The following is a 25,607-nucleotide window of genomic DNA, read 5'->3' on the forward strand; positions in this document are numbered from 1 at the left end:
CTACCACCCTCAGCATTAAATCCATTCTGCCGAAAGATTAATCCCTTAGGTATGTCAAAACTTTTTTTTAACTATTTAACTCTTTACAAAGATTACATATAGAGCTTCAAAAGATATTAACAGAAGTTTTACAGTTAATGTATGTAGAGATAACTTTGGGTATATGCATGATCAAAATCATTGACATTTACTACCAACCTCAGCATTAAATCCATTCTTCCAATCAGCAGTATACTTCACGATTTGCGTGCGACCATCAGGCAACGCCACTCTGTACTCTCCAGTGGTGACGTCACCATCAGAAATAGCATTATGGCTGTAGTCATTGCCGTCCTCGTTCACTGAGTAGGCGAAGTCGAACGGCATGCCGGGCTCGTGGTGATGGTGGTGGTCGTGCTCACCGCCGTTCTCGTGGTGGTGATGGTCGTGGTCGTGGTTGTGGTGGTCATGGTGCTCGTGCTCGTGGTCGTGGCCCTGAAAATACAATTGCTTTAGTTAGAGTTCGATGTGGGGAAGTAACTTTTGTTCAATTTGGAAAATAAAAGACTTGAGGCCACAATTGCCTTATTGTTTTAAACTGAATATTTACAAGAAATAAGTTCCTTATTTTACCACATGGCGCTGTTTTATATTTCTGAGAAATGCGATAATTGATCACGAGAGTTTTTTAAATTAAATAAACAAAAATAAACTCTTATTCAGTAAGCAGTAGAAAAGTCTTAAAACTCTTAAATATGGAACCTGTTTATGTAACATGTAATATAACTATGAAAGTCACAAATGAGTTCTCGAATCGAATTTGCTACTCCTCTCTTCGGATTCCCTTCCGTTTTTAGCTAGGATATATTATATTTTTACCTTACCAAAAGATTTAAGCACGTCACATAAAAATATATTATTCTTGTAGTTAGGTAACATATAAAAACCATAAACTTATTTTCATCAAAATAAGCAATAAAAAGTGATGAAATAAATCCTTCAAAATGGAACTTCTGATACCAAGAGGACGTGTTTACGACGAATTTATTGTGGTATGACTTTTGTGATATTTAGAAATAGAAAATTTAATAACTTGAATAATTAGAAGGGCTTTTGCGTAGCTATATTGCATACGCGGTACTACTGCCGGATAAGGTCCCTGGTTCGAATCCCGGGTCGATTAGTCATATTGGGATTTTAGCTTAACAGCCAAGAATCTGGAATTGTGTTCGATAATTCACAAGGCCCACCCCTTAGATCAAACATAGCTGGCGAAAAATGTGACTTCTGTCTTCCCCTGCAACGGGAAACACGCGTGACTATATCACACTACGGATCGGCAAAAGATTCTTTCTCTCCCAATGGTAAAGACTTCTGTGTCCTGTATTGGTTGACATAAAAGGACTAAGGGCATTAATAAATTAATCTAACTGTGAGTAGGATCTCAAGTAGACATTTAATGTATTTAACTATTTAATAGATAAAGCTTATGTGTTAATTTCAACTGAGTCGCCGTTGTTTAATAAACAAAACTGAGCTGTTAAAATCCGTCATACTATCCGTTATACTTAAGAATTAAAATATCGTTTGAGATGTTGATGTCTTTATAGTAAATAGCGATGAACTTAAGATGTTGGCTAAGTTGACAGCGTCTTAGCTGGTATCTCTGAGCTGTCAAAATCCATTATACTGTGACTTAAGATATCATCTGAGATGTTGATATCTGTAAATAGTGCTGAACTTAAGATGCTGACGAATTTGGCAGCATCTTAGCTGACATCGCTTTGTAGGGCTATATCGTGCGCATTTCTAATACTTTCTATATTTCTTCAGGTATTTGCAATGGTTACTTCAATGTGTATTTGTGCGGAATACGACTTGCAGTCAGGTTGGTTATATACTCATGAATTAAACTTAATTTTATAATTGTTAGGCTATCAGAGGACCCATCTTTTTGCTACCAAATATAGTGTAGTTGTCAATTGTTTGTGGTGGATATGTTTACTACTGCACAGAAGGGTCCCGATAAAGTGTTGGCTGTTAAGAGATGATTATCCCTCGCCAGTCGACACGATTATGTCGACCTGTTTGAAGCCTAGTGGCAAAGGATCCATATAATCCGATTCCTGCTTGCTTCCCTTTCTAATTTATATAAAATCTAATTATCGTTCGAACAATCGACATACCGCATTTATGCATGTCATTAGTAATTATGTGCTGGGTCCCCTTTTGAAAAATTTTACTACTCGCCACTGGGATATACACAGGACCCCGGAACGCCTTTACCTGGGCCACTATGGCGGGTTTTATATCTTGTGTAGGGTGGTCGCCATCCGGGCGGGTACATATATTCTAGTACGGATCACCAGTATATTCTCCCATCTTGAGTCCTATATCTACCATTGATACCTAATATTTTCAGCAATGAAATTAAAGCAGCTAGACATGGGTAAGTATTTTTTTAATTAGAATAAAGAATATCGCCTCTATAGACTAGTTTTATTACGGTACGACTACAGTGCTGATATTTCAAATTCGATCTCTGGGTTGGGCAAAGTGATATTGGGTTTTTCTACTCAGTATTAGCCCAGAGTCTGGAATCTGTGTTTGATATGGCGATAGGCTCGCCACCTATCACATCATGGGATAGAAACCACATGGCAGGTAATGGGTGCAAGAGTTGCGCCTCTGTCCACCCCTTCAGGGATGAGAGGCGTGAATGTGTGTGTAAATAAATAAATAATTGCTATTAAATTATATTATATACGATATATCCACAGAGTACGGCGAGAAGCTGACAAGTAAGTTAAAAAAAATCTCTATAATTTGTATTTTTTTTATCTTGGTTTGGCAAACATTCGAGACTTTACTCTAGTTTTATTATCAGTATTGTATTATTATTTTAATAAAATTAAAGCATTGTACAATTTGGATATCCTTTTAAATTGATAAAGCAAAAAAAAAAAACCTAACCTAACCTAACCTAACCATCATTACCTTCGCTAGTCATAGCTTTTTAGCTTTACTGATTCTAACTTTCGTTTAAGGTGTTGAACAGGGTGAGTTAAAATCAACTGGCCTCAGGAGTACCTATGTAGGTATTTATAAAGTATGCATTAGAAATCGTAATATTAAATTTTGAGGAATAAAGTTAGTCGAAAACAACACGGTATTACTCATGTACTAAAGTAGTCGCGATAGACGCAGTAGACGTCGCGTTTCTTAGCACTCGCCCCTGAGGCTGATCTACTTAATAGGTCGAAACTGGTCGGCGATTCCGACTACTTTAGTACGTGAGTAAAACCGTGTTGTTTTCGAGTAATTTAATATGTCTCGCGTAAGTTTTAATAACATTTTTGAGAATAAGGATTATTCTTCCATGATACTGTCAATAAAAAACAAAGCAGTAGACTATAAAGCATGTAATTAATGTATAGATTGATAAGGAAAAGAAAAAACATCGCCATATTGTAAAAGATGGAACTAATGTCTTGTACTACGTAAATTTTAAAAACAAAAGGCGAAAGTGGCGCCCTCAAGCAAGTTTTTATTTTCCTGTTCAAGCTACACTCTTCATGGGTTGATTCGTTCTCGTTTACAATAGTTACTATATTGTATATTTTATATTTTACTAGCGACCCGCCCCGGCTTCGCACGGGTGCAATGCTGACTATTTAATGGATGTTATTATTATACATATAAACCTTCCTCTTGAATCACTCTATCTATTAAAAAAAACCGCATCAAATCCGTTGCGTAGTTTTAAAGATTTAAGCACACATAGGGACAGAGAAAGCGACTTTATTTTATACTATGTAGTGATAAGCTAATAGAATATAGATTTTTATGCATGCAGATTTTAGGTTCAAATTAATGCCAGGTAATAGTCTCATAAATACATTATTCAATTATAAATCAATATCAAGTGTCTCGGTGGTGTATGTGTATTGCGGTACGACTGCCGCGCTGAGGTCTCGGGTTCGATCCCTGGATAACGTCATGTTGGAATATAATTGTTGGCGAAATATAGGCCTGTTCTCTTTCTGACAAAGAAAATTACAACAATAAATCAAACCTGTATCCCTGAAAGGGTTTGGAGAGGAACAACCAGGGCAACCACTATTCTTTATGTGTGTTTCGTTCCATAATGTGATAGGGAGAAGCTGGTTTTGAACCCGGGACCTTATAACGGGGTCGTACCGCGCACATAATACAACTACGCCACCGATACAGTCACAATTTACGTTATATTTTATAATTCTATTGTGGTTTAACAAGCATCAGTTTATGTAGCATCAGGGTTCTGTATTTTGCCAGTTGCAGGTCGCTCGCCACTCAAGTTCACGCTCAACACATCTCAACTGGTGCCCTCCACTCGATGTACTACCGGCCAGCCAATAAAATGTAATATTTTACTTATTACTTTATACCTTTACATCGGAAGGAACAATTAAAATGTGAATAAATACTCTTTCAAAAAAGATTTAAATATTAACCCCCTTATTCATAAACGTTTTTTATCTAAGGACGGAGTAAAGCTGTGATAACAAGCCTGTTTCTCAGTGCCCAACGGCACTGAGAAATAGACATAGGGCCGTTGTGATTGGTTATTATTGTTGTATTTCAATATTAGCCAATCACAACTACTGCGAAGACTGCCATGCCGTCAGCACTGAGAAACAGACTTGTTATCACAGCCTTACTCGATCGTTCGATAAAAAACGTCTATGAATAAGGGGGTAAGTGTAAAGTAGATAATTAGCATTTATTTTTTCGTTTCTTTAATATGGTAATAGTTTTATCTGGATATGGTATAACCAATTTTACTTTTTTTTATTGTTTTGAATGACACGACGAGCTTGCCGTTAGTCTGATTGTAAGCGATACGACCGCCCATAAACAGTAGAAACACCATACAACACGTTGAATCACAAAGTATTGTTTGATATTCCACTGCGCTCGCCATCCTGAGACATGAGATGTTAAGTCTTATTATGTCGAGTAGATACACTGGCTACAATGTCATTCAAACCAGAACACTACAGTGACTTCACACTGTTGCATATCGCCTATAGTACTCAGGAGTAAATATGTAGTTTTCTAATTGTGAAAATAATTCAAAATCGGTTTCTTAGTTCCCGAGATTAGCGCGTTCAAACAAACGAACAAACTCATATAATATCTAAATAAATATTTAATCGTCATGATTTTTCTTATAAAAACCTCACTTAAATCGCTTTACTTTAAAGTTTACTGATTGTCTCTTAGATATTGCCTTGAAAGCGTCGCGGTGATAAGTAAATCGGTAAACTTGTTGTACGTTTTAAAACATAATGTGGTATTTATTTTTCAGTGAATTCGGATTACGTGCCAGGTATAATCATTTTAAATTTAAAACCATTGTAACACGATTTTTACCAATAATCATTTCTTATAAACTTGTTGCGTTATGAGGTAATTAAGAATAGCTTTAATAGCTGTCAAAAACATTACTGGTTTCCTAGTTTAAAACTTATTAAGAGACAAGATGGCGGATTTTGACTTACAGCTGATCGAGTAACATTGTGTTTTAACTAAGCATAGCTTTGCAACATTTTTATAAGTAAAACTGTATGAGAATGATTTCTTTTTGCAGAAAGCAGTGACGGTAATTATTGTTTTTTGAAGTCAAAGAAACTAATTACTTAGCAACGACTTTGTAATTTATTTACAATTCATAAACCAACTTAATAATGTACCACTTAAGATTTTAAATCGGCTTTTTATGTGATATGATTAAATCCTATGTAGTAGTTTGTCACTACGTGTTATATACTAATGATACTCCTTTCATTCACAGAGAGAAATGAAAATAAGATCGAAAATGATGTTCAAAACATGGATGGTAGTAAGTGAAATTTTATAACAATAGATTTATATCTATATTCAGCAGTGTATTTCCAGGATAAAGAAGAAGGTATATATATTATAAGTGATTATAATAGTGTATCGCTCACGGTCAGTCGATGAATCAGTGGTAAAATAGGTCTCAAGATTTTTAAAACAATAAATTCATTATAATTTTTTTTATTAATACCTGGGAATCGAATTCAGTACCTTATAGTTCACAAGAAGATAGGCAGACACTATGCCTTATACTAGGAAGTAAAAATAATAGAATTTTATTGAAAAATACCTAAACTATAAAATCACTATTGTTTTGTTGTATTGTATCGTAGTGTAAAAGATGTTAGACTGATGTTGCGCGCAAAAAAATATTGACAGTACTTTTACTGTATTTGCATCATCGTTGATTTTGTTTTCAGGTATAACCACGAAGAAGTCGTATATAGCGCCATCTCCAGCTGATAATCCACATTATATTGATGATGAAAGATAAATTTTATTTCATTTATAGCCTTGAGTCGTTACACAAATTGAAATTATATCAAAACTTCTGGCCAGAAGGATTTATTTATTTACTAGCTGACTGTTAATCGGTGACAGTTATTCCAAACAATTGACAGTTATATAAAATTAATATTTTCGTTTAGTTTTCTTAAATTTTCAAATATTTTGCGAAATTTTTTAAATATTTTCTTTCATAAGAACCTTCTCCTGACAATAACAAATACAACAAAAAAATATATAGTGAAATCGGTCCAGCCGTTCACGCGTGATGGCGTGACAAAGGAAAATAGGGATTCATTGTTATATATATAGATTATTCTTAGGAACATCATAATAACTCTATGTGTTCTCTACGTTTCTGCAAACTGCCTCCGTGACGTAGTTGTCCTGCATGCGCGGTAAGATAGATATATACACTTGGTGAAAAGTGGATGCCCTGGTTGTGCATCTGCATACCCTCTCGGGGATAAATGCGTATGTTGTGGGTGTGTTCTCTACATTTCCTGAATTCAGGCAGCTATTAGTTTATGAAAACAATAATGCTTCATGTCGGTTTTAAATATAGCTAAAAACTTGAACAAAAGCATTTTTTTAAGACGCGCTTGGCATAGCAACCTGCAACTGACTGTAAGTGAAGTGGAGTCTAGAACATGATTGACAAGAGATAACCATTTTGCCAGGCGTCACAATTGTGCCGGCCTGTTTGGAACTGATACACAAGCTGGTTCCAGAACGCGACACGTTACGTCGGCCATGTCGGCAACTATGGCGGATGTTACACCTTGTTTACGGTGGTCATTATTCGGGCGGATATAAATATTCTACCACCAGCACCATGGATGATAGAGCTAAAGTTTTGAGACTCTTCGTCTGTCCATTATACTGTACTTGAAGGGAATATGGTAGTTTTTATCTCACCTCAGGGCCCGGTGGCGGTACGTAGATCGGCCGCTGCGTAGGCCTGTACGTAGGCTGTGTGGGCTGTCTGAACGGTGGTTGCTGAAAAACGATAAAATTGTGTATTAGTATGGTAATTTTTATAAAGTTCCCGAACGCATCGATATTTTATAATGTTGGTATTACTGCTAGGAATTCAAAGATTAAGTTCCAATTGCAAAATTTACATAGATAAAAAAGTGGACATCAATATTGTGAGTCTTTTCATTAAATAAAAAATAGTTATGAAAGAAGAATGGGAGGCAACGAAGCCGACTAAAGGTTTGGTAGACGTTCATAATTTAAAAATGTTCATGGATAATTTTTGGATATCTATGAAAATCATCTCGTTTAACGCAAGCATAAGCACATTTTACATTGTAGTATCATGTAAATTCACTTTTGGGAATGCATGGTTTGGATTCAAACGAGAACGCTGAAATTCTATTTACCACTGCACATCAGAATCAGTATCTTCCTACATTCAATTTAGAATTTACATGTTAGTTGTTACCTTTTATTAGTCATATTGTTACCAACGAAAGGACTGAAAAAATCTAACTCAATCCTAACCCAACCTAACCTAAATATTGTCAAAACGAGACGCAAGACTTCAAACACAAATCTCAACATAACCTCAAAAATAACCTAAAATGCAAGAATAATTCAAATTGTACATCAAATCACATTCCGAATGAGCAACAGCCGATGACGTAACACATAACAATAACTAGCTTCATGGCCAATTGTTTCCCATTCGTCATTTTAGTAGTTTTACAATTATTTTGGTGTTCCGTAAGTAATTTTATTATGCTACTCCACAGTAACGGTTTTATATAGGATGTTAACCAAAATTTTAAAAAATTAGAGTTTATGAACTCAGTTTAGGCAAGACTTATTCGAAGCAACGTTGGGAAGGTATCTATTATTTTTAATGCAAATATAACATTCTGTTAAATAAAGAAGGTTTCGCGAAGGAACTTCTATAGTCTATTTATAGCTGAAAACACTACATTATAATTTGATAATTTATAAACTTAATGTAATATTTCGAAGGATATCTGTATCGATGAGAATAGCTAAATGAAATATTTTGTTTGTTGCTTTGTTGTTTTAAGATCTAAGAGCTTTATTTTAACAAAATAACATCTCACAGAATTGCAATCGTTTTGTTGGTTGTTATGGCACTAGGTACACATTGGAGCAGATGGGCCACGTGATAGTGAGTGGTCAGCATAGGCCATGATCGACCACCGTCTCAAGAATAACGAGGATGTTGCTAATAGGAATACAGATATAGAATTTATTACGTCTATAGCTGTTTTACTAAAAGTACTTACAAAAGGCGACGATAAAGGCATTTCGCGCCGCTTTTTGCTTAAATTATAGTGTCTACAGTAATCGAGTTCTCGATTTTACATACGAAAAGATAAAGATATTTACTTTAGCACAAAGCTACTATACAAATCGACAATAAACGAGACAATAAAATACTAAGTATGTCTCTCCAGTATTTAACAATAAAAATACGAATTAGTCAAAGAACTTAGTATATTAAAAATGTTTAATATTCATTTACAGCGGCGATAGCCTAGTTGTGTTTGGAACGGACTGTCGAGACAAATGTCCGTAGGTTCAAATTTCAAGGGCACACCTCTGACTTCTCTAAAATGATGTGTATATTCTTTTTAAATTATCGCTTGCTTTAACGTCGAAGGAAAGCATCCCGAGGAAACCTGCATACATGTATTGAGAAGTTCTCTATAGGCATTTTGTGGGTGTATGAAGTCTATAAATCCGCACTAGGCCAGCGTGGTGGACTAAGGCCTAATCCCTCTCAGTAGAAGACGTGGCCCGAGTCCAGCAATTGGACAGTATATAATACAGGTCTGATATTATTATTATATATATCTGTGCAAAATGTATAAAAATAATACGGAACACTTAAAACATCTGATCAATCGCGCATCAAACTTTAATAATTCAAAAGAATACGATAAGAGGTGGCAAGGTTGAGTATTACGAGTAAAGCTACCATTCTGTGCTGGCGAGTAATTATATCTGTTGAAAATAACAAATGCCCCAAGATGCCTTGAATATTAATTGACTATGCTATGTGTTTAGCACGTAAAGCCGTTGGTCCTGCGCCTTATCTCCGATGAGAGGCGGCTTTAGGCGAATCGGGCAACCACCCAGGGCCTCGCGTCTAAACTATAACGCAAACTATAACGGGGAATTCTCTTGCGCCGTCCGGGGCAATGCGTTGTATTTTTGATTTCGCTTGGGGCCTCGCGTCCGCTAAGGCCGCCACTATCTCCGATCATGTCGAATTGCCATCTCACCGGACTATGAGGGTAAAGGAACAGAGAGTGCTTGTGGCTGATCTCCGTTGAGTTTGGCCGTCGTGGCCAAAATTCGGGTACGAGGGATTCTTATTTAATTGATGCATAGAGATTTATGTTTTAATGTTTGGTAGTTTTTACGAAGGCAGATTGAAATTTTATTTACTAGACTCTGACTGCAGCTATGCCAACTAAATTCAAGGATAATAAAGTTTCTTTTTTTGTGTATGGCAATGGCAAACTGAGTGTTCACTGAATCTCATGGTAACCGGAGCGGGGTCAAATAGAGTGTTGACTGATGAGAGATAAGCCCTCGCCAGTCAATGCAGTTATGCTAGCCTGTCTGAAACCTATTAAGGATAAAGTAGTCCCAATTTGTAAAAGAATTTTTAGAATTGTATCAAGTTTTGAAGATACCCCTTACATACTTACAAAGTTTATAATTTTATTGAATAAAAGTGTAGATGTGAACTGTAATGTTAATAATTGCCAAAATGTCACTAAATGAGTAACTATTATTATAATCAGTAAATGAAATTAATAAATAAAAATAAAAAATCAATTTGCCGTCTCGCAATCTTACTTAACTATCTATCACTAATAAAGCCGACAAGTTTGTTTGTTTTTTTTTATCACGCTAATCTCAGGAACTTCTTAACCAATTACGTATATTTTTTTATAGGAAGCTTTATTCCTTAGCTGCTAAAGGCTACTTTATATCTCGAGTGGTTAAATATCCCGGAAAAACTTTTTCACGCGAGCAGAGTCGCAGGCAAAAGCTACTTTGAAATACGATTATGTATTCAGGATCTATTAGTGAGTAGTAATATAGTAACTATGCTAATAAATATAGTAGATATGTTTTAATCTAGAATAGTAGCTTTAATTTCGATTTTAGCGGAGCTTCGACATTGGTAAAACGTTAGAATCGAAAACTATTAATAGAAACTTTAATTTATTATTTATTATACATTTTTATAGGTGTCAAAAATATTTATCATTTTTATATGTTATTTTGTGAAACGGAACGAATTAAAAATAATAACGTGCTAAATATAAAATAACAGTTAGTAATTTAAAACGACTAAGTCCAAAATGTTTTTAATTTGCTAAAATTATATAAAGTAAGCGGCGATAGCCTAGTTGGTAGTGGAACGGACTGCCGAGACGAATGTCTGCAGGTTCAAATACCAAGGCACACCTCTGACTTTTCTAAAAAATTATGTGTGTATTCTTCGTGAATTATCGCTAGCTTAACGGTGAAGGAAAACATCGTGAGGAAATCTGCATACCTGAGAAGTTTTCTATAGGAATTTCGATGATGTGTGAAGTCTACTAATCCGCACTAGGCCAGCGTGGTGGACTAAGGCCTAATCCCTCTCAGTAGTAGAAGAGGCCCGTGCCCAGCAGTGGGACAGTATATAATACGCGGCTGATGATGATGATATAAAGTGATTTCCCAAATTTTCCAATCGACTTTGCCAATGATATTTCTGGGTTCCAGACACACCTAATACACCAGACGAAGCCATATTTTTTTCGAGAAGACATTTGTTAATTCTACCCCTTCTCCCAATTTTCAATCTTATAATCCTCAGTTGGTAAGGCATAGAGATGATTGCAATTTTTTTTTATAGGGGCACAACTGATCTCACTGCTCTGATGGTAAGTAGAGTGTGGTCTACATAGTGTCGACTTACGAGAGATACCCATCGCTAGTCGACACAATTATGCCGGCCTATTTGAAACCGGAGGTTCACAGACTGATCCTGGAATGTGACTCACGTGGGCCACTACGGCGGGTTTTATATGTTGTATACCTATGGCGAAGAGTGAAATTTTCCGAAAGGGAATCCGACATGAAGTGTAGGTATTAATATAAATTATAATTAGATTTTAGCTATAAATATTAATTATTTATTTAGTAATAATATAATTTATTTTAATAGTTTGCTTACATGTATATGTATATATTACAAAAGGAAAGCCGGCAGTAATCGGATTTTAAAGATCTTACGCCACTATTGTAGAGGGTGGTCGCTATCCGAGCGAATACTAATATCCTAACCACCAACCAATAATATTCTAGTGCAACTTGCTTACCTTATTTCCGTTGTTTCCCGATGGGAACGGTATCGAAGGTTTGTCGTACGTGTACCCGCTGTTGGGGGGGAGGTATTCGTTGTTCGCACACGTTGCCATGGCAACCAGTGAGGACACCACCGCCAGAGACACCCACATCTGTAAAGAAGAAGATGGTTAGAATTAAAACGAATTATTTTGATACTTTTATGTGTTAATATTAGGTGAGTATTATTATATACTAGCTGACCCGACAGACGTTGTCTCGTCTTAACTATGAATTTGCAGCGCTCATTCTGTCAATCGCTGAAATTAACATTTCTTAAATTTTCTAACGTTCCGCTCAACTTCCTTAATTTTTTCTTTCATAAGATCCTTCTCCTGACAATAACAAACACAACAAAAAAGAAAATAGTGTAATCGGTCCAGCCGTTCACGTATGATGCGATGACCAAGGGAAATAGAGATTAATTTTTGTATATATAGATTATTTTGATCATAATATGCTCGGTTGATTTTCAGAAAAAAAAAATAAATATGTATTTTTTTTATGCAAGTTACTTTGAATTAATCAGTTAAATGTATGAAATCCCATGATCACAGCATGATTTCTAATTCTTTATTTTTTTCTTTGCTGTATATTTTAATTTATCTTACATAGACTGTCCCCTTTATTCATAGACTTTTTTTTATCTAAGGACGGAGCATTCCTATGATAAAAGTCTGTATCTCAGTGCTGACGGCATGGCCGCCTTCGCAGTGCGTAGACGTAGGGTCGTTGTGATTGGCTAATATTGAGATAAAACTTGAACTAGTTGGCTGTCAGATGAACAAAGCTGAGAAACAGACTTTTTATCACAGCAATGCTGCGTCCTTAGATAAATAAGGTCTATTCAAATAAGAGGGTATATCTTTTAATTAACACATTATAGACATTTACCGGGAATTTATGCAAGGTTTTTTTACTGCGAAAACACGCGTAACACAATATTGACTTTATATCATTTCAAACAATGGTTTGTACATCTGAATTCATTTAACGCCCTAATATAATTCTTTTGTATACAAATGAAGTATGTTGTGACGTGCGATACAAAACGAATAGCTCTGAACGTAGCTACGTAATCTTGCATACAATGCGTTTTATGTGAACTTAGTACGGATAGCAGATTGAGGCAGTTTACTTGGTTTACGTAAAATATTTGAGTTGTTTTTGAATTTATTTATTTATTAGCACTGCTCTATTTAGTACATATAGGTAGACTAGCTTTTGCTCGCGGCTCCGCCCGCGTTATAAAGTTTTTCAGGCTAAAGTTTTCCATTATAAAAGTAGTAGTTTCCCGGGAGCCTATGTTCTTCCCAGGGTTTCAAACTGTCTCCATACCAAAGTTCATCTTAATACGTTGGGTAGTTTTTGAGTTTAAGACGTTCAGGCAGACAGATGTAGCGGGGACTTTGTTTTATAATAAATTTTTGTATAACTTTTTAAGAGGAACAATCCCGTCATACATCATTGTTGCATAACTTTAACCGTTTACGCAGCGCACGCAACGGAATCTCTCAAAACTAATAATTTTCTCCGTTTTTGCAACATGTTTCATTACTGCTCCGCTCCTATTGGTCATAGCGTGATGATATATAGCCTATAGCACTCCAGGAACAAAGGGCTATCCAACGCAAAAAGATTTTTTCAGTTTGGACCGGTAGTTCCTGAGATTAGCCATTACTGCTCCGCTCTTATTGGGTATAGCGTGATGATATATAGCCTATAGTACTCCAGGAATAAAGGGCTATCCAACGCAAAAATAATTTTTCAGTTTGGACCGGTAGTTCCTGAGATTAGCCATTACTGCTCCGCTCCTATTGGGTATAGCGTGATGATATATAGCCTATAGCACTCCACGAACAAAGGGCTATCCAACGCAAAAATAATTTTTCAGTTTGGACCGGTATTTTCTGAGATGAGCCATTACTGCTCCGCTCCTATTGGGTATAGCGTGATGATATATAGCCTATAGCACTCCATGAACAAAGGGCTATCCAACGCAAAAATAATTTTTCAGTTTGGACCGGTATTTCCTGAGATGAGCCATTACTGCTCCGCTCCTATTGGGTATAGCGTGATGATATATAGCCTATAGCACTCCACGAACAAAGGGCTATCCAACGCAAAAAGAATTTTTGGATTTGGACCGGTAGTTCCTGAGATTAGCGCGTTCAAACAAACAAACAAACAAACAAACAAACAAACAAACAAACAAACTCTTCAGCTTTATATAATAGTATAGATAAAATAGTATTATAGTCAATGACATGAACAACAAATACCTACATAACATTCGCCATTGAATTGTATCAGACCTTAATTTAGTAGTCTCATTTTTTATAACTACGTTCTTGAAGTTTTATTTGAATTTCCTTTTCTGAAATAGAAGTGTTGCACGTTTTTGTGATAAAAAAAGTATTTTGGATGATAGTAATGTTATCGATTTTCCGTGTGCTAAACTTGCAACTCTATTCAGTGGTTGACGTCGAAGACGCTTGTGGAAAGTAACATAATTCTATACCAATATATAAAGCTGTAGAGTTTGTTTGTTTAAGCGCGATAATCTCAGGAACTACTTAATCGATTTACATTTTTTTTCACTATTGTGAAGCTTTATTACTCCTGAGTGTTATAGGCTACTTTTTATCCCGGAAAAACTTTTTCACGCTGGTGGGGCCACAGGCAAAAGCTAGTCCTTTATATGCTAAGAAAGTGTCCCGCGCCAATTCTATGCAACATTAGACTGGGAATCGACGGAAAATTTTAAACTATAACTATAGATATTTTTCTTTCTACATTATCAATTAATAAGACCCTTTCTGTCCCAGTCCTGGACACAGATATCATCTACTAACAGCGTTTTTAGATCAATTGCGTTGACGTAAAACTAAATAAATAATTAAATACGGGTTGGGTGGTTTGTATATTTTTTATGTAGATATGTATTTTTGTACCTTAAGAATCGATACCTTAAAAATAACTCGATAAATCTTTCTTCATAAATTCTGACCCTGATATCGAGAGCAAACATGCTAACCCTACATCATTGCGTTAGCCAAAGACAATGCCGTCGAGGCGACAATGCGCTCCATTCGATAGTGCAAGGACACCGTCCCTCTCACAGGAGAATACATCATGTCAGGAGATGAGGATTATATACAACAATCTTGTTAGTAATTGACAGTGTAGAATTTTGCTAACTAGATTCTTGTCCATAATTGGTTGGCTATTATCTTGTTATATAACTGGCAAGTCGCGTAACAATTATTTTTTGAATTTGGAATATGTTATTCGAGCCTGTTATTGGTTACTAATGTGACATTTAATAGGGATATTGTATTTGAATTAAGAACATGTTCGATTCAGCTTTCTATTGGCTGACTCGTTTAATTTTTTAATTGAAAATGGCCGACTATTTGTCGAGAAATATTTTATATTATAATTATATAACGGATTGGTTTATTGCAGTGCCTGAGGTCTAGGTTTATGTTTTAGTACAGCTGTGAAATAATTGTTCTTTTTGGACACATACACAAGCTCCCTATTTCGAGAACTAAAACATTGTCAACAATACAGCACGTTTAGTTTGTTAATGTTGGTAAACGATAGAGTCTCTATATTTATCTTCGAAAGAGTGTTAATGCTATTTTACATGGATGATTTTATTATGTTTCCAGTGTGATAAATCTTAGTTATCTGGTAATCTATTTCTCGTGGGAATGAAGCGATCGAGTGGACGACCCGTTGCGTTCACTTGCAAAATGTAAAGCGTTCTATAAATTTTGTCATGAATCACTTGGGTACGTTTGCATATGAAATATTCCCACGTGGATGATCAGAGATTATGTATTTCGTTACTACATTAAACCTCTTTTGTGTCTTTTAAATTATTATGACACAGACGAGTGAGGTTCAAGCAAGTAATGATTTTCAAAAATAGATATTTATATTCGTCATAATCAGAGATAGGTGGAAATATTAATATGTTTGACAGAACTAATGTGATAAAATATAAATGTTTTTCTAAATAAATTAACAAGAAATATTAATTTCGTATATGTAAGTCGTAGAGTGAAAACAATAAATATTAGGTAAAATTCTGTGCAAGGAAATGCATAATGACGTTCGCCAATTTATTCCGTCATTATTTATGTCGGTTGAATTTGAAAATAAACCGTTGCAGTCATCGATATATATGTACTACGTACTAGATGTAGCGTTTCGAACATTCACTGTGTTCAACTGAATTGAACTGTTATCCATTCAAACTAATTTTAGTATGGTGTTAAAATTTATGCTTGTGGCTGTGTACGAAATGGCGGTCATAATATAAAAACGCTGGTTTAAGTGCAAACTTGGATGTGAATAAAAAATATTAGTCAAATAAGTAAAATTATCTGTTATTCGTCAATAAATAGATTAAACAGTGATTTTTTAGTTGCCATTTTAGTTCAGATTTTAAACAAATTGTTTATATGGACGTTCGTCTCTATATAATATACGTCAATGGTTGCAGTTATAAGAAGTCTTAAGGATAATGTCAGCTTGACTCTGATGTCGCAACAATTTCACACTAAATTATATTGATGACCGCACACATTGTTGTATTGTTAATTTGTTCTTGTTTGATACGATCGGTTTTGTAATTTCGCGGGTTTCGTGGGAAGAAAGCATTTGCATAATATTAGTATAATTAAACGCGTTTTTGGAAATATATGTAATTTCTATATTTGACTAGCTTTTGTCTGCAGACCGACCTGCGTGAAATGTTTTTTCCGGATAAAAAGTAGCCTATATCACTCAGGAGTAATGTAGCTTCCTATTAGTGAAAAAATCTCAAAAATCGGTTTAGTACTTCTTGAGATTAGTGCGTTCAAACAAATTCTTCAGCTTTTTATATTAGTAAAAATTATAAAACCAGCGATGCATGAAACGAATTGAATATTATTATAATTATTGATGTTTAATGTATTTATACGTCAGTTTTGATATTAAGCACCCAAAAAATGATGGTAAGTGAGGATATCCGTTTATCAAATACTACACTGCCATAGATATCTGCGTAATTTTACTTATAACTGGAAATAAGTATTTCATTTGAAGTTTTCCAACAGTCTACAGATACTGCAAGAGAATTGGGTTTACGAAGACAAAAAAGTATATCTGTCGCATATCATTTCATGAAATAAGTGATGATGGAATACCCGAGTCACAATTATTATTGGCCCGACCCGGGATTCGAACTTAGGACCTCAGCGCCGTAGTCTTACTCGTCCCGGGTACGCATAACAACCACGCCACTGAGGCACTCAAAGATTTTAAAATACTAAAGAGGTTGCAAAGAAATTTAACGAAAGTGTAACTCTTGCGACATTACTAACAATCGTTTGGGCGGGGTGTTACACGACAATGCTTTCCAATGGCTCCGTTACCCAATGTTTTACCTGAGAATGCTATCTTAAACACTAAATTATACCTAGTTCAAAAACAGTTGGGTAACTTAGTACAGACTTTCCCGCCCTCGCATCCACCACTACGTAAGCTAGGATAAGCAGTGGCACGCATTATGACACCGAGCGGTGAAGCTCGCCGAGTCTTAGGGAACACTAATTCGTCTTTATCCCGCAATTAAATGAATCAAATAAAAAGGGAGAAGTAGGAAATATTCAATGTCCCTTCATAGCAAAGCGGGAGACAAAATAATGAACTATAGACAGTAAAATAATAAGATAAAGATAAGTAGAAAACAACCATAACATATTATATAATAAATTATTAAAAATAATACAAAAATCGCTGGTACCACCAGAGGAAACAAGAAAACAAAAATAAGGAGGCAATTTAACCTTAAATACAGGGACGTTTACAACTAGATAAGCCAGTTGTAAAGCACCACGGATAAAAATTAAATGAAAGGGCTAATTTGGAACACCTAAAAATTAAACTCAGAGTTTTTAGATCTTGCTACTGTTTATGAGAATTTGTAAGCAATGGCGACCGGCGCGTGGTCCCGGTCAGGAATTTAGTAAATACGATGCTTATACTGGTTGGTGGTTTGAAAAAGGTTCCTGGCTGAGGTACTGCGTGAGTCCGTATAAGTGCGGGTCTTCTTGTGGAGCGCAAGACCCTGGGCAGTTATCCGTTTTGTCTCCCCTAAGGCTGCCACTGCTAATGGCAGCATTTAAATTCTTAAAAATTACGCAATTTTTTGAGCTGTTGCATTCCGATTTGAAAGACATTGTTAATGTAAATAAGACTTAATATCTGATGTCTCAGGATGAAATTATTGCAGTAATGTTAAGTAAATTGCAGGATCTTCACTACTGTGTACTGGCGTTACGAAACGAAAATTTATTTGCGTAAATTACGTCGTAGATGTATCTAGTAGAGTATATCAGTAGTTTTAGAGGATTTCCGAGCCCAACATTGGGATAAAAGGTGGAAATATAGTATGTTATATTTTATTTCTGCCCGGATAGCGACTGCCGTACATAATATATTAAAACCCGTCATAGCTCACGTAAGTGTGTCGCGTTCCGGAACCAGCCTGTAGATATCCGGGTACCAACAGGCCGGCATAATTGTGTCGACTGCCGAGGGGTAATCATTTCTCGTCAGTCGACATTCCATTGACCCCTACTCCATTTACCATCAGGTGCAGTACGGTCACTTTGCCCTGCACTGTATAAAAAAGGCATTATTATTCATGTGATCAATCGTGTATTGGCTCACATTATTTGCTGTGATTGTAATTTAGAGGAAGACGAGTTCCCGTTATTTAATACGAACCTCGTCCTCCTGGGCTAGGCATTATTAGTTAGTGGCCTTACGCAACGTGAAGCTCTGAATGGTGGATATTCTGGAGGCCTTTTTACCCGAATGCTGAACGTCGCTAATACTCTTTATTCATGCTCTTTGCAAGCATGAGGGACTGAGTTAGCCCTGCTCGCCAACCCTAAACCGCTAATGTATAATATTGTAGTGTACAGAGGTTACCATAACAAGCGAATATTGTACAATAGCTTGTTATAATTATCTTTATTAAATTGTTATACCAATTTCGGGGCTAATCTACAAGGATTTTGTAAGCAATAACAAGAATCACCTTTGCTGAACCTCTAAGTATAAGATTACCGTAATAGGGTTGTGAGAATCTGCTCAATACAAGCACTAACAAGGCTGTAGTAACAACCCTAGTTATTTTTGAAATGTCAACGCCACGGCAACACGTACACGTAGTTAATTCAGTAAAATTAAATCCAAACTCATCAATGATGGCCATCTTATACTTTGCAATTCAAGGTGTTATGGTGTTTCTACTGTTTATAGGCGATCGTATCGCTTACCATCAGGCGAACGGCAAGTCGTCTCGTCATTCAAAAAAATCTTGTATATGTGAAAATGTTGAGAAGTAAACTAAGAAACAGCTGAACGGATTAGGATAAAATAAAGTACACAGATAGACCGTGTCTTGGATTAACACATCGGCTTTTTATTGCGGTAATTTGCTACCATGGGAAATATGAGATTTTTAATCAGATTTCTTTAATAAATGACGCTGGCGTCGTATTTGTGGCTCTTTAAATCGTTACAGTATTTTATGGACTTTTAGCGGGTTTATGGCGGGTGTGGCATTTCACGCGGACGTACCCGCGACCAACACATAGTGGTTCATAGATGAAACATTTTGAAGGTAGATATGGCTTTGAGTGTATTATAATTTTCAGGAAACACGCATCGCTATAGGTTTAAAAAGCAAACTAAGTTTTATTTTAACTTATTAATTTATTGTTGTTTCTAAGTAATTTCAGATGTTAAATTATTTTCGGACACTTTAGAACAGTAAAATATATTTTTTTTATTACTCATAGCACAGGTTAAATATTATACAGCCTCATCAACCGTAAAAAGTACAAATTACCCCAAACAGCGTACTGGCCATAATATCCATGGATTTAAAAATCATACATTCTATTTTCAAAATCGTTGGTTGAATACAATAAAGTGGCATTTATTTTTAATTCCTGCACACTATGCAAATAATTGCGGTAAAGGTTCCAGCGCGTCTAATCGGTAAAGCCCTCATGATCTTTACCTTCATGCACAAAAAATTAAAGGTCATATCAGAATATTGCATAATATTACATAATTCGATGAAAAACCGTTATTACAACACAGCAATGTTCTATTGCGACATCTAATAGGTGGACATTAATCAATTTAATACTACAAAACATGAGTTGGCTGTGACAAGAAAATTGTATGTGAACACGCGGGCATTGGGTTGGAGAGGGAAGATGTCGATAGATATACAATGACATTTAGGATTTTGTTTGAAAAATATTTGAAAGTAATGGTAAAGTTTTCGACCCTAGTAAACGTTTATATATTTTTAATCGTTAAGATGCTTTTATAAAAGACTAGGTTTTGCCAGGTCCACCAGCGAAAATTTTTTCAGGGATAAATATTTTTCCAATATAAAAAGTAGCCTATAACACTAAGTATTAATGTAGCTTCCAATTAGAGAAAAAAAATCAAGATCAGTTATTAGTTCCTGAGATTAGCTTGATCAAACAATCAAACCAACTTTTCAGCTTTATATATTAGTATAGATTCATAGCTTATATTTAATTTAAATTAAAATGCAACATCAAAAAATTTAAAGGATTTGAAACGTGTGAAATGAAATGTAGCAATGTCGCATAACCTTCGAAATTAAAATTAAAAACACCACTAAATTAAATAAAATTCTTCATTCATCACGTAGGCGAACATATATGCCCTTATGATACGTCTAGGTACATGAGAATATTTAATTATTACTTAAATAAAGTCGCTTAAAGACGCTTGTATACGAAATTGGAAACCAAGAAATCAAACGAGTTCATGTAACATCACCATAAAGTATTGTATACGTATAATCGTAGATCATACAGCCTAGTTTCACATCACTAGCCCCCAACGTGCCCGCGGTCACGAATTACTTTCAAACAGCGTTCAAACGAAAAAACACAAGATTATGACACATTGAACTTTTAGCGCGGGCAATGTAATTAAATAATCGTTATGCATTCTCACGGTTTAGTTTACATTTACGAAGAGTAATCATGTTTTAATAGTTTAAAGATGTTTAGCAAAGGTTAATATGTTTAGAAATATTTTAAATGGTTCTTGAATGGTTTTCATTAGTCGTTTGCTGGTGGTCTGGTACAGAAGAAGCTAATGTCACGTCATTACGCTTATAATTAGTTTTTTAATAGGTTATTAGACAAAATGGAAAGGGCTCGAAAAGCAATCAATAATTCCGTCGTTGAGGAAAATGATTCGTGATGCTTTTTGTGGATTTGTAAATTATTTATTAATTCATTAAGGTTTCTTGTTGGGCAATAGCATTTTTTTTATTGTTGCAGAATTCACATCAAATCTCGTAACGATTATGAAGATCTTACCGATGAAGCGACGAAAAGATAATTATATGAAATTAAACATTACTTATTCTCAACACAATAAGACCGGAAAGGAACATGCAATTAGCTTCCATTAAAACATTTCAATACTAATAATGTTAACGATGTATTATTATTATATGCTTTCAATAAGCCAATCAGAAAGATTGCCAACATTGGCCTGCGTCCGATTTCAAAAATAGGCAGTATTGCATAATGCGATTCTTTAATTCGGTCATTCTTAAAAAATTGTCTATTCCCTATTAGTTAAATCTGCCAAATGATATTTATACCGTATTTATCGAAACTTTAAAACTTACATTCGAATGACAATTTATGTTCGATATTACGCTATAAATTTGTCTTTGATAAAAATAGGTGCGCTGAGCACATTTATTAAATTAATAATAATTAATATTAATTTGTGATTTAAAAATATAACAGTGTAGTATTTTTTCAAAAATCATCCCAATTTCTAAAGCATTATGAACAAAAATTCACTGTCATCTTTTTATATAGTAAGCTAAAATCGCATGCCGCAAATCGCATCGAATCGTGTTGCGAACACATTTGGCTTTCAATGTCGTTTCCTTGGCCGGTATTGTATCTGTGGTCCATTCATAGTTACAATAGCATAATATGACATAATGTGACTAAAAAGGTGCTGATGTTAGTTATATTTAATGATATTACATTTCTTTTGATCGCAAATAATATATTCCGTCGAACAAACTTGTAATAGTTTATTGTATAACTAGAATGGGTAATTTGGTAAACATGACAAATAAAAAGTATTAGCGCCATACAGACCTTGTATTTTTTGTATAGGCATAAATATGTATCTTCTTACGTCTATATAATATATCAAATGAACTCAGTAATTTAAAAAAAAAAACTTACTCATCAATTTTATTTGTTTTATTTATTATGAGTGCGGCAAAATGACTTAACTGCACTTGATGGTAAGTGGATTGGTGTTTAATAGAATGTCGACTGACGAGAGATGATTACTCTTTAGCAGTCGACACAATTATGCCGGCCTGTTGGAGCGGGATATGCACAGGCTGATCCCAAAACGCGATACACTTACGTGAGCCACTATGGCAGGTTTTAACACTTTGTACAGTGGTCGCTATCCGGGCGAATATAAAATATACCCTACCAATAGGTTATTAATATTTAACAAGCAGTTAATCCTAACTTGATACTATACTATTAGCAAAACATGCCAAGATCTACTTTTATAGTTGACAGTATGCGACAAAATATGAACCGATAATTTTTTTTAAAGTTTTTATTTTACACATTTCTCCCCCCTAAAAATAGGCCCTCCCTACCTCCCTGATAACCCTACACTACTGACTAAACATTGAACCTACTATCCATAGATACAAAAAACAAGCACCTCACAATACCCATAGACACGCATGTAACATTGGATCGACAATCACTTTTATCCATTACAATGTGCCATTAATGCCATATAAAGAATTAAATTGCGCATTAGCTGTGTCTTAACCTCGATTGTTTTAAATTATTCGTTAACAGAATTTAGAAGTGGATAGCAAGTTGGGAAAAGGCTGGTAGTGAAATGGATACTTAGGGAGGACTAAGTTCAGCAGTGGACAGCGAAGGGCTGATAGATTTATAGGTAGATGGTATGTAAAGTCGTTGGTCCTGTGTCTGATCTCTCTCCGGTCATGTCCCGTCTCACCGGACTATGAGAGTGGAGGTACAGAGAGTGCTTGTGTATTGCACACACTTGTGCACAATAATACCTCCTGCGTGGTTGATCTCCGTTGAGATTGCCGAGGCTAAAATTCGGTTAATTCGGTTAGGAAGGAATGAGGTAGAATGTAAGGGAGCCACTTCTAACGGATTTGTCTCGAAGTTTCTGTGATTAGATAGTGCATATCAAGGCTATGAATTAAAGAAATGCCTTTGAGTTCTACGTCTATACTTATATTATAAAGCAGAAAATTTTTTGAGTTTGTAGTGGGTAATCTCATGAACTACTGAACTGATTTTTAAAATTCTTTCACTAATAGAAAGCTGATTTACTCTTGAATGCTATAGGCTAAGTTTTATCAAGGGAAAAAAATTATCCCGGACAAACTTTTTACGCCGGAGTCGCAGGATAAGCTACTAGTATAGTTGATTCATTATCCTTTTCGCCCATTTTAGAGTTCAGATTGTTTAGACAAAACTTATCTAGTAATTTTGTGATAGCGTGTCGGATATTTTTGTTGCGTGATTGGATATTTGTTTTTTTTTTTATGTTCAATTATCTGCAATTTGCGTACATACTTAGGTTCCCTTCACCGTGGAGGTTAACATAAAGTCTGTGATGGTATGTCATGGGGATTTTGTAAGTCTACTTCATTAATAAGGGCAGCATACCTATGCTAGATACTTATCTATTTTCGCAAACTATCTACGTTTTGAGATAAGTTCCACTTTAGATAGCTAAACTGTAGTAATTCGTACCTATTTCATCAAAATCTTGAAAATATCAACAATTCTTATATGAGTGGTAATAATTTATTAAGTAACCTATATTTTATGCTTGTTTGACTAATTAAAACATTCCATTAGGCACACAGTATGTAGGTTTACTAGTTTTCTAAAACAGAAAGACTGGAGAATTCCTTTAGCTAAATTATACGATTATGTAACGCGTATTTCCCGCCAAAACGCATAAAATTTATACAAAGGTTACTCAAGCCGTTTACAAAGAAAACATCTGTACATCGGAGTAAAACAAATTAAATGGTCAAGGAAGTGAATGTTTACAGCCAATGTGAAAGTGGATACATTGATTGGAGTGATCAGGGATTTGTATCGTAGAGGTTTGTAGTTTGCATTGTTGAGTAGGTATCTGGCTGTATATAATATATACTATAGTAGTATAGACTGCTTGCTTTGAAACGGTTTTATATAGATTATTTTCTATAAAAGTCACCATAATATTTATGACCTTTCTTGATAAGTATCAATAATGACATGAATGAAATTGAATTTGTGATTCTTAAGGTACTGTGCTGTAAAGAAAATGTATGTGTATATTGGCGTTACGGTAGGTAAATTATATTCAATATTCCCATAGAAAACTAAATTCCACGTTAATGGCAGTATGAACTGAGATTCCTTTGCTTGCTTTTAATGTTTTCTGAAGAACAGTGGCGCCACCCGAGACTACCGGTCTATATAAGACAATAATTATAATCAGCAACCTCATTATCGATATCCCGATATGGCGATAGGCTCGCCCTCTATCACATCATGGGGCGGATCACATTTGGCGGAAAGTGTGTACCCTGGTTGCGCTTCTGCGTACACCTTCGGGGATAAATGCGTGATTATTTGCAGCGTGTACTTAGTGAGTATATTTTGCTATGACATAAAAACTATATTCAGCATTTGCGAACACAAGAATCTATTACCAAGATGGCGGTGTCGAAATTAAGCCATTCGAAATGGCAATAAACCTCGGCGTGAGTTATATGTCAGCTGAGATTTATTCGATTAGTTAGGTTCACGTACAATTTTAGCTAAACCGTACATTCATAATAATTTTTGTTTTTTTTTTTTAACAGTAACTTTCACCATTGTAGTCTATACTCAATTCTCATTAGCATACGGTTCCGCTCGCGTCAATTTTGTTCCGGGTTACCTTCCCGGGATAAAACTAGCTTATAGCATTCAAGAGTAATGTAGCTTCCTATTAGTGTTTCTTTTTTAATCTCTCCGTAGCTCTTGAGATAGGCGCGTTCGAAATCTTTAGCTTTATATATTACGAGAAGGATGCTAGGCCGAGCGTGTTAACCTTCTACCTCTGGAACCCCGTTGTCATTAAGCCGGGAGGTACCTGTATAACGTTAGCAGGGCCTCCTGATGTTGACAACGGTGTACATAAGGATCCTATGGACTGCGCATCGGAGGAGGTGAGGCTAAATCCGCTTCTCTGAAGAGTGGATATGGCGGTTTTATTATATAAAAAAAAAAAAAATCTTCTGCCTCTAGAATGATGTTGTATAGAATTTGATATAATCTTCTACGTCCGATTTTTACCAAGACATGCGTAAATACGATCGGAGTTTTTTATGTTATAAATTAGGCATTCAGAGACAACATCGTAAATCACAATGACCATAGACGCTCAGATTGTTGTTAAGAAAAGATTTCTAATTCGAAGGACTGTTTTGCTGCTATTTATGGTCACAGGGACGGCCTTAGGCATTCGGGAACCCTGAACGAAATATTTTGTTGGCGCCTTTTTTTTATTTTTGTTTTTAAGGCACAAGTATATATGCGTGGCAACTCTGTAGGCTGTTTGTCGCCTTTACTAGGGGTTGGTGGACCGGTCCTTCTTCAGCTCACCCACCT

At 35.4% G+C, this 25,607-nt stretch overlaps 3 protein-coding genes across 9 annotated transcripts in view; 1 reads left to right on the forward strand and 2 right to left on the reverse strand.

Moving 5' to 3' along the window:
• The window catches only part of LOC115452193 (heterogeneous nuclear ribonucleoprotein L-like), a 464,908-nt gene that overhangs the window by 203,865 nt on the left and 235,436 nt on the right, over positions 1-25,607 (reverse strand). The window lies entirely within an intron of this gene.
• Positions 1-25,607, reverse strand: part of LOC115450747 (pro-resilin) — a 46,753-nt gene that overhangs the window by 1,218 nt on the left and 19,928 nt on the right. Inside the window, exons 3-5 of the mRNA XM_030178849.2 lie at positions 11,751-11,888; positions 7,288-7,368; positions 199-474 (exon numbers count right to left, since the gene is read on the reverse strand). Coding sequence (XP_030034709.1) covers positions 199-474; positions 7,288-7,368; positions 11,751-11,888 — 495 coding nt within the window. The remainder of the gene's footprint in view (positions 1-198; positions 475-7,287; positions 7,369-11,750; positions 11,889-25,607) is intronic.
• On the forward strand, positions 879-6,359 carry LOC115450748. Of its 6 annotated transcripts, none has more exons than XM_030178852.2 (11): positions 879-1,031; positions 1,813-1,867; positions 2,402-2,428; positions 2,760-2,780; positions 3,027-3,038; positions 3,836-3,859; positions 4,297-4,383; positions 5,333-5,353; positions 5,615-5,626; positions 5,819-5,866; positions 6,285-6,359. In XM_030178852.2, the coding sequence occupies exons 1-11, from the start codon at positions 984-986 to the stop codon at positions 6,356-6,358; spliced, it is 429 nt and encodes a 142-aa protein (XP_030034712.1). In that variant the 5' UTR covers positions 879-983; the 3' UTR covers position 6,359. The 6 variants fall into 6 exon arrangements, with proteins under 6 accessions (XP_030034712.1, XP_030034713.1, XP_030034710.1 ...); XM_030178853.2 differs by having other exon boundaries at positions 4,303-4,383; XM_030178850.2 differs by lacking the exon at positions 3,836-3,859 and having other exon boundaries at positions 3,027-3,077.

This window comes from Manduca sexta, chromosome 2 (assembly GCF_014839805.1).
Source record: "Manduca sexta isolate Smith_Timp_Sample1 chromosome 2, JHU_Msex_v1.0, whole genome shotgun sequence".
Classification (NCBI taxonomy): domain Eukaryota; kingdom Metazoa; phylum Arthropoda; class Insecta; order Lepidoptera; family Sphingidae; genus Manduca; species Manduca sexta.

Coding starts and splice junctions, on each gene's coding strand:
- LOC115450748 (XM_030178850.2), top strand. CDS start 984: ATGGAACTTCTGATACCAAGAGGACGTGTTTACGACGAATTTATTGTG. Junction 1,868..2,401: donor GGAATACGACTTGCAGTCAG/GTTGGTTATATA, acceptor TAATATTTTCAG/CAATGAAATTAAAGCAGCTA. Junction 2,429..2,759: donor ATTAAAGCAGCTAGACATGG/GTAAGTATTTTT, acceptor ATATATCCACAG/AGTACGGCGAGAAGCTGACA.